At 40.8% G+C, this 18,741-nt stretch overlaps 1 protein-coding gene and 1 pseudogene across 1 annotated transcript in view; one reads left to right on the forward strand and one right to left on the reverse strand.

Moving 5' to 3' along the window:
* The window catches only part of SLC4A10 (solute carrier family 4 member 10), a 263,964-nt gene that overhangs the window by 177,456 nt on the left and 67,767 nt on the right, over positions 1 to 18,741 (forward strand). Inside the window, exons 11-14 of the mRNA XM_077154007.1 lie at positions 11,841 to 11,941; positions 14,822 to 14,996; positions 15,551 to 15,684; positions 16,072 to 16,317. Of these exons, the coding sequence (XP_077010122.1) occupies positions 11,841 to 11,941; positions 14,822 to 14,996; positions 15,551 to 15,684; positions 16,072 to 16,317 (656 nt within the window). The remainder of the gene's footprint in view (positions 1 to 11,840; positions 11,942 to 14,821; positions 14,997 to 15,550; positions 15,685 to 16,071; positions 16,318 to 18,741) is intronic.
* On the reverse strand, positions 18,403 to 18,663 carry LOC143677684 (cytochrome c oxidase subunit 6B1 pseudogene; annotated as a pseudogene).

The raw sequence follows: 18,741 nt of genomic DNA on the forward strand, positions 1-18,741 counted from the left end.
TTTGCCTCATCTTTTGGGAGCACTCTGGCTCAGTGCATAGATATTTATGATTGTCATATCTTTCTGATGAATTATCCCTTTCATTAATATGTAGTGTCCTTCTTTGTCTCTTTTAATTGTTTTGCAATTGACGTCTAATTTGTCTGATATTAGTATGGCCACCCTTCTCTTTTCTGTTTGTTGTTTGCCTGAAATACCTTTTTCCAGACTTTCGCTTTTAACCTGTTTTTGCCCGTGTGTCTCAAGTGAGTCTTTTGTAGATAGCTCATAGATGAGTCCATTTTTTTTTTTAAATCCATTCTACCAATTTATGTCTTTTGATTTTGGAGTTTAAACCATTAACATTTAATGTTATTACTAAGGGCTGTACTTTCTTCAATCATTTTTCCTTTTGGATTATATCTGTTCTATCTTATATATTTTTTCTCTTTTAATTCTCTTAGTTACCCTGCCTACCAGTTTTCATTTTTGGACTTTTCTCCAAACCTCTCTCCTGTCTTTTCCTATATGCCTGTAGTGCTCCCTTTAGCATTTCTTGTAGAGAGGGTCTCTTGTTCACGAACTCTCTCAGTGTCTGTCTGTGAATATTTTAAACTCTCCTTTATTTTTGAAAGACAAGGAAAATATGGGGAAAAACAAAAGAATATAAAGTTCTTCTTTATACAGAAGAACTCAGAAGCTTGAAAAAACAAAAGGTAAAACTTATGGGAATGAAAGGCACAGTAGAAGAGATGAAAAACAAAATAAAGACATATAACGGAAGATTTGAAATGACAGAAGAAAGGATCAGTGAACTAGAAAACAGGATATCTGAAATTCTACACACAAAAGAACAGATAGAGAAAAAATGGAAAAATTAGAACAGGGTCTCAGGGAACTGAGTGACATCATGAAGCACATGAATATACATGGTATGGGTGTCCTAGGAGAAGAGAAAAAAAGGGGGCAGAAAGAATAATGGAGGAAATAATCAATGGAAACTTCCCAACTCTTATGAAAGACATAAAACTACAGGTCTAAGACATACAGTATACCCCAAACAGAATAGATCCAAATAGACCTATGCCAAGACACTAATCAGGTTGTCATATGTCAAAGACAAAGAGAGAATTCTGAAAGCAGCAAGAGAAAAGTGATCCATCACATACAAGGGAGGCTCAAGTAGACTAAGTGTGGATTTTTCAGCAGAAACCATAGAGTTGAGAAGGCAATGAGATGATATATTTAAGATAGTGAAAGAGTAAAACTGCCTGCCAAGACACTAATCAGGTTGTCAAATGTCAAAGACAAAGAGAGAATTCTGAAAGCAGCAAGAGAAAAGTGATCCATCACATACAAGGGAGGCTCAAGTAGACTAAGTATGGATTTTTCAGCAGAAACCATAGAGTTGAGAAGGCAGTGAGATGATATATTTAAGATAGTGAAAGAGTAAAACTGCCAACCAAGAATTCTGTGTCCCATGCTCTTTAAATCCAATGTTGTGGGCGGTATCTAATTGGGGGTAGATCTTTTGATTAGGTTGTTTCATGGAGAGGTGACCCTACTCATTCAAGGTGTGTCTTAATTAGTTTAGTGGAGTCCTTACAAGGGTTCACAAAGAGAGAGAGAGTTCAGTGCCAACACAGAGAGCAGAAAGATGGAACCAAGTGACAGATATTTATGGAGATATGAAGCTAAGAGATGAAACCCAGAGTTTGCCCCAGAGAAGCGAAATGAGGACCCACAGATGCTTAGAGAGAAAACCACCAGGAACAAGAACAGAGAGAGCTATTTGAAACAAGAAGTTGGGAGAGAAAGACTGTAGATGTCACTGTGTGCCATCCCATGTGACAGAGAAACCTGGACACCATTGGCCTTTCATCAGAGTCAAGGTATCTCTCTCTGGATGCCTTAATTCTGATATTTTCATGGATTTAGGATTATGACCGTGTAATTCAATAAATCCTCTCTGAAAAGACAATCTATTTATAGTATATTGCATTCCAGGAGCTTTAGCAAACCAAAGTAGCTCCCAAGATAGTACACGCTCTTGGTTTTCTCTTATCTCATTAGTCACCCCTTCTGTCTCCTGTGCTGGTTTTTCTTTTACCTCTGATTTCTTTGTGTTGAAGTGACCCAGAGCTCAGTCTTTAGTTGTCTTCTCTCCTCTAGCTATACTCACTCTCTTGGTAATATCATCCAATGTTATAGTGATAGGTAAATTTATCTCCAAATTTATTTTTCACATTGAACTTGAGTATCATTTATCCAACTACCTATTCCACATCTCCACTTGTATATATAATAAATATTTAAAACTTAACATGTCCAAGTCTAAGGTCTGATCTTCTATCCCTGTGCACCTTTCTCATTTTTAGTACAAGTTAACTCCATTCTTACAGTTGATCAGGCCCAAATCATGTGTTGTTGCTTTTTTTCCCTCTTACCCTTCACTTCCATTACATCAGGAAAGTCTGTTGACTTTATATTCATATATATTCAAAATATATCCAGAATCATGCCATTTCTCACTCTTGTCACTATCACCATCCTGATTCAAGCCACCATCATCTTGCTCCTGGATTACTGAAATAGCATCCTAATTTGATATTGTTTGTATCCCTGGCCCCTAAAATCTATTATTAACCTGGAGGAGAGCAACTCCAAGTTAGATCATGCTACTCCTCTGCTCAAAACCCTGCAATTTCCTCATTTCACTGGGAAAAAATGTTAAATCATTACAATGACCTATAAAAATGTGTACAGTTTGACCTCCCTTTACCTCTCAGTGATTATCTCTTACCATTTTCCTCCTTACTGAAAGGTTTTAAGATATGAGGTATTTGAGAGAAAGGAAAGTAGACGAAAGGATTGTAAATGAGCATGCTTTATTGGCTGCTCTCCTGGGCAGAGCTCACCAAACCCAAGAGGGAGTGAGGTGAGTCCGCGCAACAGCTTTGGCAAGTGCAGTTTTTTTTTTTTTTTTTATTAATTAAAAAAAGAATTAACAAAACAATTAGAAATCATTTCAATGTACATGTACAATCAGTAATTCTTAATAACATCACATAGTTGCATATTCATCATTTCTTAGTACATTTGCATCGATTTAGAAAAAGAAATAAAAAGACAACAGAATAAGAATTAAAACAATAATAGAAAGAAAAAAAAACAAAAAAAACAAAAACAAAAAACCTATACCTCACATGCAGCTTCATTCAGTGTTTTAACATAATTGCATTACAATTGGGTAGTATTGTGCTGTCCATTTCTGAGTTTTTATATCCAGTCCCGTTGTACAGTCTGTATCCCTTCATCTCCAATTATCCCTTCTCTTTTTTTTTTTTTTAATTAACAGAAAAAAAGAAATTAACCCAACATTTAGAGATCATACCATTCTACACATGCAATCATTAATTCTTAACATCATCACATAGCTGCATGATCATCATTTCTTAGTACATTTGCATTGGTTTAGAAGAACTAGCAACATAACCGAAAAAGATATAGAATGTTAATATAGAGAAAAAAATAAAAGTAATAATAGTAAAATCAAAACAAAACAACACAAAACAAAACAAAAACCTATAGCTCAGATGCAGCTTCATTCAGTGTTTTAACATGATTACTTTACAATTAGGTATTATTGTGCTGTCCATTTTTGAGTTTTTGTATCTAGTCTTGTTGCACAGTCTGTATCCCGCAAGTGCAGTTTTTAAGGGCGGGAGTTAGGTGATGACATAAAAAGGGCGGCACATTAAATAAAGGATTATTATGCTAGCAGGTTGAGCAGTGGGTGGTTAGATGTCCATGAATAGATGTTTGCTGTGCAAAGACCTTGATTGTAACGGTTCACCTCCTGTTCTGGAGTGACGTCATGATTCCAGCCATACAGCCCTCCCTTATTCCCCGACCTAACATTCCAGCCTTTTTGTGATAGTAGGGTGTCGAGATCTTTCTAGCTACTTCATGCTACAGTGGGACGGTGTGGGGCTGTGGGCTGAAATTGTTAGGGTCGGAAGAGAGGAGAGGCTGGCTGCAGGAGTTTGGTGAGGTTGGCAGGGGGTGATGCAGAAGCATTTGGTTGACCGATACTCAAGATAGTTCTCTTATACAACCCTGGAGGAAGTTAAGGAGGCAAGGAGCTAGGAGAAAAAAGAGACAAATTAAGAAAACTGGATCTAGCAGTGGGAGAAGCCATGCTGCTAGTGGAGAGAACCAGTTTAGGGCAGAGGAGGTTTCTTGTTTCCTGCGATAGAAATCTTCCTTTAGCTTGTTTAGGGTTTGAATGTTTTGCTCTACCAGACCTGACTCATTGATGTAATAGCAACATTCTTCTTGGAGGAATATACATGTCCCTCCTTTTTCGGCTGTCAGCAGGTCTAAGACCCATCGATTTTGAAGAGTTACCTGAGCTAATGAAGTGAGTTGGCATTGTAGAGATGAGAGAGATTCGGCTGTTGATTCTAGAGCTACGTGTAGTTGAGTTTCAAAGTTTTGAGAGGTTAGAATATTGTGTCCTAGTGCCCCTCCCGCTGTGGCTGAGGCTGCGACTGAGGCGGTCAGGCTGATGCCTACTAGGATAGGAAGAAGGGCAGCCCTTTTTGAGCTTGAGGGGGGTAATAACCAAGCTAGCTCAGACTCCCCATAGAGGGTTAGTTGAGGAACGATAGTTACCAGGAAGCATGGTCCTGGGGCAGTGGGGTTAAGGCATTTGATAAGAGTTTCATTACACCAGAAATATTGCCCTTCGGGGGCATGGGTGGTGTTGTGGGTAGTGGCATTGGTTTGGCATTGGTTTTGAAGTTTGGCTTGTTTTACAGTTATGTGTGTGAGGTAGCAGGTTTTTAGGGGATAGGGAAGGTTTTCAGACTCAGGTTCCCACAGGGGGATACTTTTCAGGGTGGTGTGGCAGGAATTAGGGCTGTGTTGGTATATTTGGGTGAGGTTTATAGGGACAGCTGCCAAGAGTGGCCTATTTAATGATGCACACAGGAAACAGCGGGATATTTCAGGAAGTATTTGCGTTTGGTTGAGGAATTGCAGGGTTTGTTGGAGGATTTGAAGCCATGTATGCAAGGCTGTTGTGGTGGAGGTTTGGGCAAGGTGATTGGAGAAGCTTTGCTCAGCTTGTGCAATGTCAATATACACCTGGGTAAAAGTGGTGTTAACGAGGACATTTTCGTGGTGTATTTCAATGGTGCCTATAGGGTATCAGGACCAGCTGCTGTGGTATAGTTTGCCTTGGACTCCTGCTACTCATTTCATGTCCCAGGGATCTGCAATATTTATGTAAAATTGCTGGGAACTGATGTAAAAGGTACCCTTATGATGTGCTTCATTGTAAGCATCGTGTATCCTGTATGACCAATAGGGGCATCCCCCATATATGATGTTATAGTTGTTTTGGTTACAGAAGCTTTTTGTTTGGGCGTATGGAAAACAGGCATAAGGCCTTGGGCCCTTTTCAACTGATTTTGGAGTAATAGGAATGGTTATAGGTTGGCTACAACCTGTTAACGGGCAGTTTGCTGTGCCAATTATGTGAGTGGTTGCTTTTCCATTTTGGGTAAAGATTTCCCTGATTTGGAATTCCCAGACATAGGATTTGCTTTCAGTGGGAGGTAGGAGGATGAGCAGCACGAGTGATATGGACCCGAGTGGGTCCCAGAGGCTGGCAAGTGTAGGAGAGCTCATCCTGCTTATGTAATTTGAGCTGAGATAGATGGTGCCAAGAAGAGTCTCCCAATAGTTTTACTGCTGTAGGAGTGGTAAGGACCACTGTGTGTGGGCCAGTCCACCGTGGTTGGAGTGGTCCAGGCTGCAGCTGTTTGAGGAGTACCTCGTTCCCCGGTTGAATGTGGGGGGAATTGGCAGGATCAGTTTCCCCTGGTTGTGGCAGGTCAGCGTGTTCCCACAGTAATTGCCTGATTAAAGAGAGATATGGCAGGTAAGAGCTTAAAGGAGGAGGCTGCACTGGGAACTGATGATTAAGTAGGTATGGGCAGCCATACACAAGCTCAAAGGGGCCTAGAAAAGTAGGTGCCCATGGAGTGGCACGTAGTCGGGTGAGGGCTAGAGGAAGGAGATCAACCCAGGATTGTCGTAGCTCAAGGGCCAATTCGGTTAGTTGAGTTTTGATAAGGCCGTTGGCCCGTTCTACCTTACCAGAAGATTGAGGTTGGTGAGGAACATGTACCTTCCATTTTATTCCCAAGGCTGATGAGGTTTGTTGAACCACCTGAGAAATAAATAAAAGCTGGGCCATTATTGGATTGGATGGAGGTAGGTAGTCCAAAACAGGGAATGATTTGTTTTAGAAGGATGTCTGCCACCATGTCAGCAGTTTCCCCATGTAGTGGGGAAAGCATCTATCCAGCCTGTTAAAGTGTCAACCATAGTTAGAAGGTACCATAATTTCTTATGGGTGGGCATGTGTGTGAAATTGAGTTGCCAATCCTGTCCAGGAAGGTGGCCCCTTAGCTGGTGAGTTTGGAAAGTAGGGCACAACCCTCCCTGCGGACTTGTCATTTGGCAAGTGGGACAAGAGGAACAAACCGACGTTATGAGGTTAGTCAAGGACGGGTGGTGGAATAAAGGCTGGAGGAACCGTGTGAGGGCTCTGGGTCCAATATGCAGCGATGAGTGTATCTGAGAAAGAATATCATGAGCCTGCTAGGTTGGGAGAGCCACCTTGTTATTGAGGAAGATCCAGCCTTCCGTGTTGCAGAACCTCCTTGTGCGAGGAGGTCTGCACGTTCCCTGGAAGAGGAGGCTGGTTGGAGGGAAGGAAGAGTAAAGAAAAGAATTGGTGCTGGTAGGTTTGAAGTTGAGGGGTCTTTGGTTAGTTCCCATGCGACTGCATCAGCCCAGTTGTTTCCGTGAGTGACACTGGAGTCATCTGTTTGGTGCCCCTTGCAGTGGATGATGGCCACTTATGAGGGCAGCAGAAGGGCTTGAAGGAGGCATTGGATTAATTTAGCATTAATTACTGGTGAGCCCTTTGTGGTAAGGAATCCTCGCTCCCTCTAGATAGCTGAGTGGCAATGTGCTATTAAAAAAGTATATTTAGAATCTGTGTAAATATTAGCTGACTTGTGTTTAGCTAAGTGTAAAGCTCTGGTTAGAGCAATTAGCTCAGCTTTTTGGGATGTGGTTTCCTCTGGAAGTCGTATGGCCTCAAGTGTTTCAGAGGGAGTGACTATAGCATATGAAGCTCTGCACCTCCCCTGCTGGTCTATAATTGAACTTCCATCTATGAAAAGGATAAGATCTGCCTCTGGCAGTGGTGGGTCCAAAAGACCCTGGCGTGGGGAGGCAAGCTCTTCCATGATTTCGGTGCAAAGGTGTGTGGGTTGGGGAAGGTGTTTGACAAGGGCTCTTGAGGGAGAAGAGTGGCTGGGTTGAGATTAGGTGAGGTAGAGAGAGCAATGTCTGGGTTTTCTATGAATAGTAAATGAAATTCTTGGACACGAGAAGGAGTGAACAGAGACAGAGACTTATGGGATAAGAGGTCTTGCAGAGGTAGGGGGACAGAACTTGGAGAGGTTTACCCAGACTAAGTTTCAGAGCTTCACGGGTTAGGGTGGCCGCTGCTACTAATGCCCAGAGACAGGGAAGCCAGCCGCGGGCAGTAGGGCCCATCTGTTTGGAGAGGTAAGCTATTGGAGTATAGGTTGGCCATAGAGGTTGTGTTAGAACCTCCACCGCCATTCCCCACTTTTCATCAGTAAATAGAATAAACGGTTTGTTAGGATTTGGGAGGGCAAGAGGAGGTGACTGAAGTAAGGCACTGCAGAGGACCGAGAAGGCTTCGGATATGGCAGAGGGGTCATCCAGCGGACCTGCAGGTGTTGCTTTGGCTGCATCGTAGAGGGGCTTTGCTAGAACAGAAAAATTAGGGACCCAGTGCCAGAAAAATCCCATGAAACCTAGAAAGGATAAAATTTGTTCAGCATTTTCTGGAGGCTGGAGTTTGCGGAGTGCTTGCTGCCTGTCAAGCGTGAGGTGTCAAGAGCTGGGAGTAAGAAGGAGGCCCAGATAAGTAACGGTGGAACAGGAAAGTCGGGCCTTGGTTGGTGAAATCCGGTATCCTTTCTCCACCAAGAAATGTAGTAAGGTGGCCGTGGCTTCAGTGGAGGCGTCTTCAGAAGGGCTGCAAATTAATAAGTCATTTACATATTGGAGAATAACACTGGGAGTTAGATTGCATTGTGTTAGGTCTTTGGTTAAGGCTTGGCCAAAGATGTGGGGGTTATTGCGAAACCCTTGAGGCAATACTGTCCACCTCAGTTGTTGGGCAGCTAGAGAGTCCGGGGTCTTCCCAGGTAAAAGCGAATAGATTGTAACAGGCAGGGTCCAGAGGTATAGTAAAAATGGCATCTTTGAGGTCCAGGACCGTGTAGTGAGTAGTGTGAGGAGGTATGTGCGAGAGAAGAGTATATGGGTTGGGGACCACTGGGTGGATAGGAATAACAGCTTCATTAATCAGTCTGAGGTCCTGGACTAAACAGTAAGAACCATCAGGTTTTTTAACAGGTAAAATAGGAGTATTACATGGTGAATTAGTAGGTATAAGGAGTTTTTTCCCTTTGAGCCAGTTGATGATGGGTTGCAGTCCCCTTCAATGGGTTGCGGAAATGGGGAATTGTGGCCAGGAGGGGAATGAGGATGGATTTTTTAGTCGGATGAGAACAGGTTCATGATAGGAAGCTATGATAGGGGTGGAGGTATCCCACACTTTTGGGTTGACTAGGTAGGGTGGTAAGGGGTGAGCGGGAAGGATAGGGACCTGGGTGGAGGCGGAGGCTACACATAGAAGCAGGAGTAGATTTGCGGGAGGAGTTTTTGTCCATTGTAGTCATACTCCTAACTTGGTGAGAATATCCTGCCCCAGTAGCGGGCTGGGGCAAGAAGGCATTACTAAGAAGGAATGTGTAATAGGATGTCCCTGTATTAAATACGTGAGTGGCTTAGTGGTTAAAGGCGTGAAGGATGGCCATCTATGCCCATAACCGTGACCCGGGAAGGACAGAGTCGACCTGAATAGGAGGGGATGATGGAAAAGGTAGACCCTGTGTCCACTAAAAATGATGTGGACTTACCCACTACCTTGATTGTTACCCTGGGCTCCACGAGGGTGATCGAGGTCGCTGAGGCCGGGCATCGTCAGTCATCAGTGGCCAAGCCCAGGACTCCCAGTGGTAGACTAGGGGTTGGAAGGATGGCCACCCCCAGGGCCAGGCGCCGAGGGGCAGTCATTTTTCCAGTGTCCCTTTTTCCACAGAGAGGGCATGGTCCCTTGGACAGTTGAGGATTGGGGCACTGGCGGAACCAGTGTCCATTGAAGCCACATTTGAAGCGCTTTCTTGGTGGTGGATTTGTCGTAGCCAGCTTCTCCATTGCGGTAGGCCGCAGGGCTGCAATCAGGGATTGGGTTTGTAAGTTTGCCTTTCAGTGGTCTCGGGACTCCTTTTCTGCCCTTTCCAACTTATCACGTGTATTGAAAACTTTAAAGGCCAGGTTTACCAGGTCACGAATAGGGGCCCGAGGACCATCCTCAATTTTTTTAAGTTTGTGCCTCATGTCTGGGGCTGACTGGGATATAAAATGTGTGGCTAACACAGTTTTACCAGCCTCCGAGTCAGGGTCTAAGCAGGTGTACTGAGAGAAGGCTTCTGTGAGTCGGTGTAGAAATGCTGCCGGGTTTTCTTCAGGACCTCGGGTGATTTCCCTTAGCTTATGGAAGTTTACTATTTTATGTGAAGCTTTCTGCATACCCACTATGAGACATGTAAGCATTTTATCCTGCCTAGTTTGCCTGTTTCTCCCTGCTGGAGTGTCAACCTGATATTCCCACCCTGGCTCTTGGTTTGGCACAGCCTCGGTTCCTACTGGCATGGTGTGGTCAGTTATATGGACCTAGTCAGCATGGGCCCTGGCCGCACTGAAAATACAGTCTCTTTCATCTGGGGTTAGGGAAGAAGAACAGATTATATGAATGTCATGCGAGGTTAAATCGTAGGCATTGGCAAGATAATGAAATTCCTTAGTATAGGCGGTCGGGTCGCTGGAGAATGAACCTAGCCATTTCTCAGTATTAGAGAAGTCAGCTAGGGAGAAAGGGATGTGTACTCGAACTAACCCTTCAGGTCCCGCAATTTCCCACAGTGGACAGAGTAAAGAGTCTTTTGAGCGGGTATGAGAGCTTACAGGTGAGGAGGGCAAAGCTGTTGAGGACAGTGGAGGACTGGATGGAGATGGAAGGGGAGGATAAGATGGTGGCAGGAGAGCTGCCAGGGCAGTGGGAAGAGAGGAGGGGGACAGATAAGATGGTGCTGGAGTGCCGTTGAGATAGGCCGGGAAAGTGAGGGATAAGATGGTGGGTGAAGTGCAGCTGGACAGAAGAAGGAAGTAAGGGACAAAATGGTGGCTGAGGCGTCACCGGAAGAGAAGAGGGTAAGGGACAAGATGGCATTTGAGGTGCCACCAGAGGAGATAAGGGGCAAGATGGCATCTGAGGCGCCGCCGGAGAGAGAGAGGGATAGAGTGAGGAAGGAGGGGATTGTGTGGGAGGATCTCACGGAGACAGTGGTCACTTGAAGAAGGATGAGTCAGGGGGTTCAGAAAAGGAGAAAGTCTCATTAGAGGAGAGGGAGGGTTTGGGAGTTTTCTTGGCTAGGAGAACCTGAGCCGTGGAGCAAGGAGTACAAAGAGAGGGACAGGAGCGCAGGTGAAAAAAGGCCTGGACATAAGGAATTTCGGCCCACTTGTCATTCTTTTGGCAGAAATTATGGAGGTCGTTAAGAACCTTAAAATCAAAAGTCCCCCCCTCAGGCCAATGAGAACCGTTATCCAATTGGTATTGTGGCCAAGCCTTTTTACAAAAGTAAGAGAGGCCTTCCGGCCCAATGTCTGGAAGCAAATTTAGTGTGGATAGGTTTGCCAGTAGGCAACTTAGAGGCATAAGGGGTTGGGTTTTAGAAGATTTATTGCCCATGTTGAGAGGTCTCACAGAACAAAGGAATGGCTCTAAGAACAAAGAACTGGCCCAGGGCCGTCAGCTTCCCAACACCCTGAGAGAGTCCTTAAAGCTCTTATGAGCTAATCAGCAATAACAGCATTTTCTGATTTTTTAAATCCATCACTGCACAAAAGTGGACGGACTAGACCTATGGAAAACAGCACTTCTGTAAATCTCAGTTTGTCATTATCTTCATTAGAAGCTTCCTTTTGCAATGATAATCTTAGGGATCTCTGAGTTGGAAAGAACAACTTTGTATGTCATCCCTTGAATAGGACAATATCAGCAAGAATCATAGAGGAGAATACACTTTTAAAATAGTTACCAATAATATTTGACATTTATTAAACAATTAAACTATGCCAGGCATATGATACTACTATAACTGATTCTTCCTCACCCAACTCTACCATACCCTAGTCTCTGACCCCTTAACCAACTTGCTTTTTCTTTAAAGATCCTATATTTGCCTGGCATTATAAGTTTACTATCTGTCTCCATTAATACAATGCCTTTTCTTGTTCGCCTTTGTATCTCCAGCCTCCATATCAATAAATAGCAAACACGAGTCACTCAATAAATATTAGTTGAGAGAATGAATGAATGTCCATATCTTATTTAATTCTCTCAACCACGCTGTGAGATAGGTACTGTTATTGCCCCCTAGGAACTGGAAGACGAAACTGAAGCCTTAGGAGGCTAAATAACTTCCCAGAGGTCATACAACAAGTAAGTAAATAGAGACTGGGCTGTGAGCCTCTCTGTCTTTTGCTTCAAGTAAAATAAATTGTTTTTGTTAATTGCAATTTGCACCTGAAATCTAACAAAATTCCCACAGGAGAAGAGGAAAATTCCTGCTGTACCAAATGGAACAGCAGCTCATGGGGAAGCGGAGCCCCATGGAGGACATAGTGGACCTGAACTCCAGCGAACTGGAAGGTTAGTGAAAAGCATTTGTATGGAACTTTAAGAAGCAAATGACATGCCCTTCTTGTCTGTCAGCAATTGCTGTTTTGAGATCTAATTTATTTTATACTTTCAATACTTACACTTTGGGATGTGAAAATGCCAATTAATTTGATTTCTCTGAAGGTACTAATGATTGTCATTACTGTTAAACCGGAACTGTGGATACACCATTCCATTTTATCTTACTTAGTCTTTCATTGTGTTATGCATAAAATGCATTCACAGATTCTTAAAATGAATAAGAAAACTGTCAGTTGACCCTTCCAAAAGAGCCTGTTGAAAGCTTCAAGTTCAAGATGGAAATATAAATAAATACCGAGAACTGTCTTATAGACCCTATCTCATTAAATGCAAATAGAATTTATATAATAGTATTTTTTATTTTTATGGCTGTGGTTTAAAAGAGCTATATCATTTATTTTTCTAATCACACATCCTTGAAGAGATGAAAGCTTCAATTTATTTCTTAAAATGGTTCTCTATGGTTTTTTGACAGCTTGTCTCTTTTCAAGCAATGTGTGGCCAGAAAATCAGGAACCCATGGGTGGGTCTCTTCAGGGAATAAGTGTGTACAGCCTCCATTACAAGTGAATGCAATTGCAAAGGCTTTGCAGGTTTGGTGCTTCCCTCCCATCAAGGCCATTTCCCATGCTACCTGCATTGTGTTCTTTAACTCACTTTCCAGTTCCTAACAAGGCTTTACATTTTAATCTTACTGTGCCTTTTCTTCTGTCTATGCGTTTTCTTTGATATCAGGCTCGATATCTAATTTGAGATGGTTCAAATAATTTTTTTTTCCTTTTCCCTTCATTGGAAGCTTTGTTGCTCATTCTGTGTGCTTTTATATTTTTAAATGCGTCTTTTTTATTTTTGGTGGGTTTTATTTTCTCTCTCTCCTAGGTGTAACTGTGCCACATAGCTTAGATTTTTTTCAAAGTTCACTTGTCCTTACTGCTTCCTAAATCCTCCCAGGTTACCAATATCCGGTGTCTTCGCTTCTCCAGAGTTCTTCCACAGATTCTGTTGCTGACATGACTTGAAGTATCCATTACTCATCTGCTCTCCTGGAGTTGCTGGTGTACATCTGGGCTGCTCTTGCACTGTTCTCTGTAATGACCTCCCACTTCTGGATTTAAATTTTTACTGTTAAAAGCACATTTTTAAAACTAATATAATAGCCATTCAGACAAATGTATGTGCTATTAAGTAGTTAATTAGAAAGCAGTGGTCTAATATGAAGTGCTATCAAAACTCTATTATATTAATTGCTAATTAATAGTTCATAACCACCTCAAATTCTTTTTGTGATTAGGCAGGATATGAATTGTAAATAAATGAATAAATAGACTAGTAGATTAACTATGTTTTGAATTGTGAATAACAAGTGACCAAATCACTCAGAAAAGATTCCTCAAATAAAAAATATGTATATGCTTTACTGAACACAAGTAGGGGAGCCTGAGATGATCTTTGTTTATGTGTATATAAATTTCACAGGTTCTCTACAAGGTGCTGTGACTTTTAAATGTCCTTTTCTGGTTGAAATTGCATTCTTTTCAACTCTCTTCCCATCTCTCTGATAGAAGCAACACTAGGAAAACAAAATGATTCTATCACTCAAATAGTTGTGAGATGATGCTAATATGTTACTATTATGCCTAGGGCAATTAAAAATAATAGGAAAATCTTCAATTATAATTATTATGTACATTTTCAAGGCCAAACAATTTATTTCTCAAGAAAACAGTCATTTTTGAGGTGATCATAAAACTGCCAATTAACTTTTCGTACTCATAAAATACATAATGAAAGTTTAATATTTTTGTATAATCCAAATATCCTCAGTGACCTGGCAGGACATTTGAACATAATAGATTTTCACCATTAATCCTCATTTAGGAACTTAATCATAGTCTTATTTCACTTTATTATGGCATCTTTATTTTATAGAGCACAAAGAACTTTCAGTAGTCAAGTCGTAAGTCTGCATATTATTAATAAATGTTCAAAGAATGAGAATACTTGTTAAAGCTCTCATTCCTAATAAACTCAAAAAACTTTAGTTCTCCAATTTTAAGTGTTTCAGTGTGGTTTTGGATATATATTTGGAGAATACATGGATTTATACCAAGTAAGGCTGATATTGTCTTGTGAATGATGGAATTGGCATATGTTTAAAGAATTATGGATCAAAATTACATATATCTAGGTTGGTTTTCATAAGATTCTCCTCCCAGCCCCCTAAAAATGAAAATGACTCTGGAATCTATTTGTCTCTCTTAAGTACTGCTGTCAGCCAGAAGGCCATGTATGTCTTCCTACAACAATATGTGGTAAAGGATTTGGGGGGGCAGAAAGAATGGGTAACTGGAGTCGTGGTTGAACACTGTTTTTTCTCTCTAGGAGGATGTTCACTTTTGGAGTGTACAAAAGCCAGTTTACCCTCCCTCTCTCTCTACTATGCTAAATGAAATGTAAACAACTAGAAAACATTGTCAACAATTGAGGGTAGAGGCCTTAGTTTAGGAGGAGTAGGTGGAAATAGAAATGGCACAGAGGTTAGAGTAATCCTTGAATCTCATTTGAATTTTGATTGAGGAATAACTCTGTACCTTATTTAAGAGAAACTGGCTATTTTGGTCTTTGATATTATTTGATTAAGAATTGAGTTAACAAAGTGATGCAAAGTCATTCCTATAGATCATGAAAATCCAATGTAGCAGGTTAATATGGGTCTCGCCTCTGCTGATGGAAAACATATTCTGTGACCTGGCAACAAAGCAAATGAACATTTTGATTTGCGTGCTTTTTATGTTTGGGTTTCAATATTGTGTTTTCCCCCTGTCTTAGGATTTTTGGGGGACTTATTTTAGATATCAAAAGAAAAGCTCCATACTTCTGGAGTGACTTCAGAGATGCTTTCAGCCTGCAGTGCTTAGCATCTTTTCTGTTTCTCTACTGCGCTTGTATGTCTCCTGTCATCACATTTGGAGGACTACTAGGAGAAGCAACTGAAGGTCGTATAGTATGTATCGTGCTTTCCTCTGAACTTTGAAATGTAATCAGTTTTTAAAATACATGGATAAGTGAACATTAAATTTTGGATTTCTCTATGCGGAGAAATAAAGAAGCTTATGGCAGATAAGCTTCACATGAATTTCCTGAATGGTTTGTGTAACTGATCATCTGGGAGCAAAATATTTCTGAACAATTAGTTCAGAAATAAGGTCATTTAAGTCATAGGCAAAGTTCTGTTCAGTCCCGCAATCCTAAGCTAAGGTTAGGCTCTGGTCTTTACTTTGCAACAAGTTTATTTCCCACATATGCTTCTGTCCAGATACACCCTGAATATGTTTAAACTTTGAGTAAGGCAACAGAAAAGTGAGATAAAGTGCAGAAGACACGTTCCCATTTGCTAACATTAATTCCCTCCTATTTCTCACTCCTTTTCCCATTCACCCACCTATGCTTGCTAGGGCTGTTAGGCTTTTCATAAGAAAAAGAAAGCATATACCCATGGATTTTAAGCATTTCTCCTTGTACAGCTTAGGTAATGGAATCATTTATGTCTCTGCACAGAGTGCAATTGAATCTCTCTTTGGAGCATCCATGACCGGAATTGCATATTCTCTCTTTGGTGGACAGCCTCTTACCATATTAGGCAGTACAGGACCAGTTTTGGTGTTTGAGAAGATTTTGTTTAAATTTTGCAAGTAAGTGTTATATATCCTGGCTCTTAGCCTTTTTTCTATTTCTGTACGGTATTTGTACTGAAGATATCACTTCTGGAGGTCTATGAAAGAGGCGAAAGTGGCTGATTTCAGTTGCCATTTTTGCCTCTCCATGAAAATAGAAGAAAAATACAAGATTTGTGTGTATTGTTACCTGATATTTATTTAAAAAACTATATCCATTTCTAAGTACTGAGAAACCCTTTTAGTTTTGTTCCCATATGTGTTTCCTTAAGACAATGTCTTGAGTTAAGAGATTCATGGAATGTGAAGCTTATTTACTTTCACTTCCTGATGTTTCTGTTTAAAAACAGGGACAAGCTGTTAAGTGACCTTATTTCCACTCTTCTTTCCATTTCTTCCTCCTAGAGAATATGGGTTGTCATACCTATCTTTAAGAGCTAGTATTGGACTTTGGACTGCAACCCTGTGTATCATCCTTGTGGCCACTGATGCAAGTTCCCTTGTCTGCTATATCACCCGATTTACTGAAGAAGCTTTTGCTTCTCTTATTTGCATCATTTTCATTTACGAAGCTCTAGAGAAGTTGTTTGAACTCAGTGAATCATATCCAATCAACATGCATAATGATTTGGAGCTGCTGACACAGTACTCGTGAGTAACGTTTCCCTGCTGGCTTTGGGGCTTTTCTTTTCACAAATAGTACTATTGTTATAAGAAATATGAGAAACTTGTTCAGCAAATTACCTTAAATTGATTAATGACCTAAATCATAGACTCTCTAAGCGGAACAGGTTTTAAAAAGTCATCGAATCAGCCATTCATCTGATAATTGAGTTCTCATAACATCTCTGCCAAGAATATCTTATTGAAGTTCTATTTACCAAGCATTCCCTAAAATAAGTAGGTAGTGAACCAAGGTCAATGTTACTACACAGGGATTTTGTTTTTGAAAATCTATATTATTTTGGTCTTCATTTAATGCCTTTTCAATTTACTATACTCCAAAGAAACATAGTGGTAAAAATTAAACATTTCAGATTTAGAGCAATGGGGTAAAAGAAACTCATTTGTGCTCAATTTGTCTGAAAATACAATAAAAACATGAATAAAAATCACTGAATTGCCATTTAATTTTGCTTTGGAAATTATGACACTTATGATAGAGGTCTTAGAAAGTACCTATAGACTCTGATACTACAGTTTAGGATTAAAAATGTGATTGGATCCATTGTTCTGTCTAGTCTGGGTATGCCAGCAATTTGGAGTTTCTCTAAGGCTTTGTCTGCAGAGTATCAGTAACCATTAAATGACTCTTTCTTTGGTTTATTTTTAGATCTTTTTGTTGCATTTGTGTTTAGTTTTTTATACAGCAAGTGTTTAAAGCAATATGTTCCTTAATAGGCAGTTATGACCTCTAAATCAACTACCAATGCCCTTCCTTTAAACTCTTTAGATATAGCCTTAGACTCTTTGGACATTTATTATCTTTATTTACTGTTGGAAGAAGTTGAAGTTGTTGAAATTAAACCCAAACAATGCAATGTTATAATTTTTTCAAGATGGATGAAATAAGATTCTGAAAATAACATTTTAAACATGGTTTTCAGTATTCTGATTTTTTCTTGTTCTTTAGAGTTAATTTTAAACAAAGGTCACTATTTTTGGATATGAAAAGTCAAAGGGAAAATACAAAATAACTTCCCAATAAATGCTAATAGTGAAGGTGTGAACAAGATTAAGAAGAGCATGAGTGTAGGTGTCACAACACTTGGGAAGCATGCAAATGGGAAGAGTTTGAGTGAAATGAGGGATAACACTGATGCATGCCTTTTCATTTATCGTTACTTAAAAAGAAAGCAGTGTCACTGAATTAGGATATCTTTACCGGTGTGCTGGTTTGAAAAAATGTATGTACACTTGAAAATCCATGTTTTAATCAAAATCCCATTTTGTAAAGGCAGCCATTTCTTCTAATCCCTATTCAATGCTGTATGTTTGAAACTGTAATCAGATCATCTCCCTGGAGATATGATTTAATCAAGAATGGTTGTTAAACTGGATTAGGTAGCGGCATTTCTCCACCCATTTGGGTGAGTCTTTATTAATTTTTGAAGTCCTATAAAAGAGGAAACATTTTGGAGAATGGGGGAGATTCAGAGAGAGCAGAGCAGAACAACATAGCCATGAGAAGCAGAGAGTCCATCAGCCAGCGCTTTGGAGATGAAGAAGGAAAATGCCTTCCAGGTTGCTTTGTGAAAGGAAATCAGGAGAGAAAGCTAGCAGACGACACCACATTCGCCACATGCCTTTCCAGATGAGAGAGAAAAACCCTGACCCTGTTCGTCATGTGCCTTCTCACTTTGAGAGAGAGACCAAGAACTTCATTGGCCTTCTTGAACCAAGGTATCTTTCCATGGATACATTAGACTGGAAATTTCTATAGATTGCTTTAATTGGGACATTTTCTTTGTCTTAGAACTATAAACTAGCAATGTATTTAATTCCCCTTTTTAAAAGCCATTCTGTTTCTGGTATTCTCGTAGTTAGCAAACTTGAACAGCTGGGATGCATAATTAATCTCTGATTAGATTTTTTTTCTTTTTACTTTTCCAGTAAGTTTTTATTATTAGTTAAGTCATGGTCAAGATTCAGGGTGAGGAGTCACCGTGTATCCAGGCCCTCCTTTAGCACCCTGGGAGAAGGATGAAGGACAAGGGAGAAGACTGGTGGGTCAGTTCAGATCTTCCCAGGAAATGTGCCTTCTGCCCTGTGATCATCCGAGGCTGAAACCCAGGATATGGGGTAGAGGGATTAGTACACATGCTGGTACCATTCACACATAGAGATGTCACCCTCTTTATCAGTCATTGCCTTTTCGCAGCAGTGGAGATCCAGGTTATTCTGCCAGCAATTCCTGGTCTGGTTCTGGTTGGGGAAGTGGCTGTCAAAAGGTGCAGTTTGGTAGTTCTTAATTTTGTTCTTGATGTCTTCCGCCATGATGTTGACTCCTAACAGTGCCTTGAAATTGCTCACAGCTCAATGTGACCCTCAGTCCTCTGATTAAATTTCAAACCT

The sequence above is a fragment of the Tamandua tetradactyla genome, chromosome 3 (assembly GCF_023851605.1).
Source record: "Tamandua tetradactyla isolate mTamTet1 chromosome 3, mTamTet1.pri, whole genome shotgun sequence".
Taxonomy (NCBI): Eukaryota; Metazoa; Chordata; class Mammalia; order Pilosa; family Myrmecophagidae; genus Tamandua; species Tamandua tetradactyla.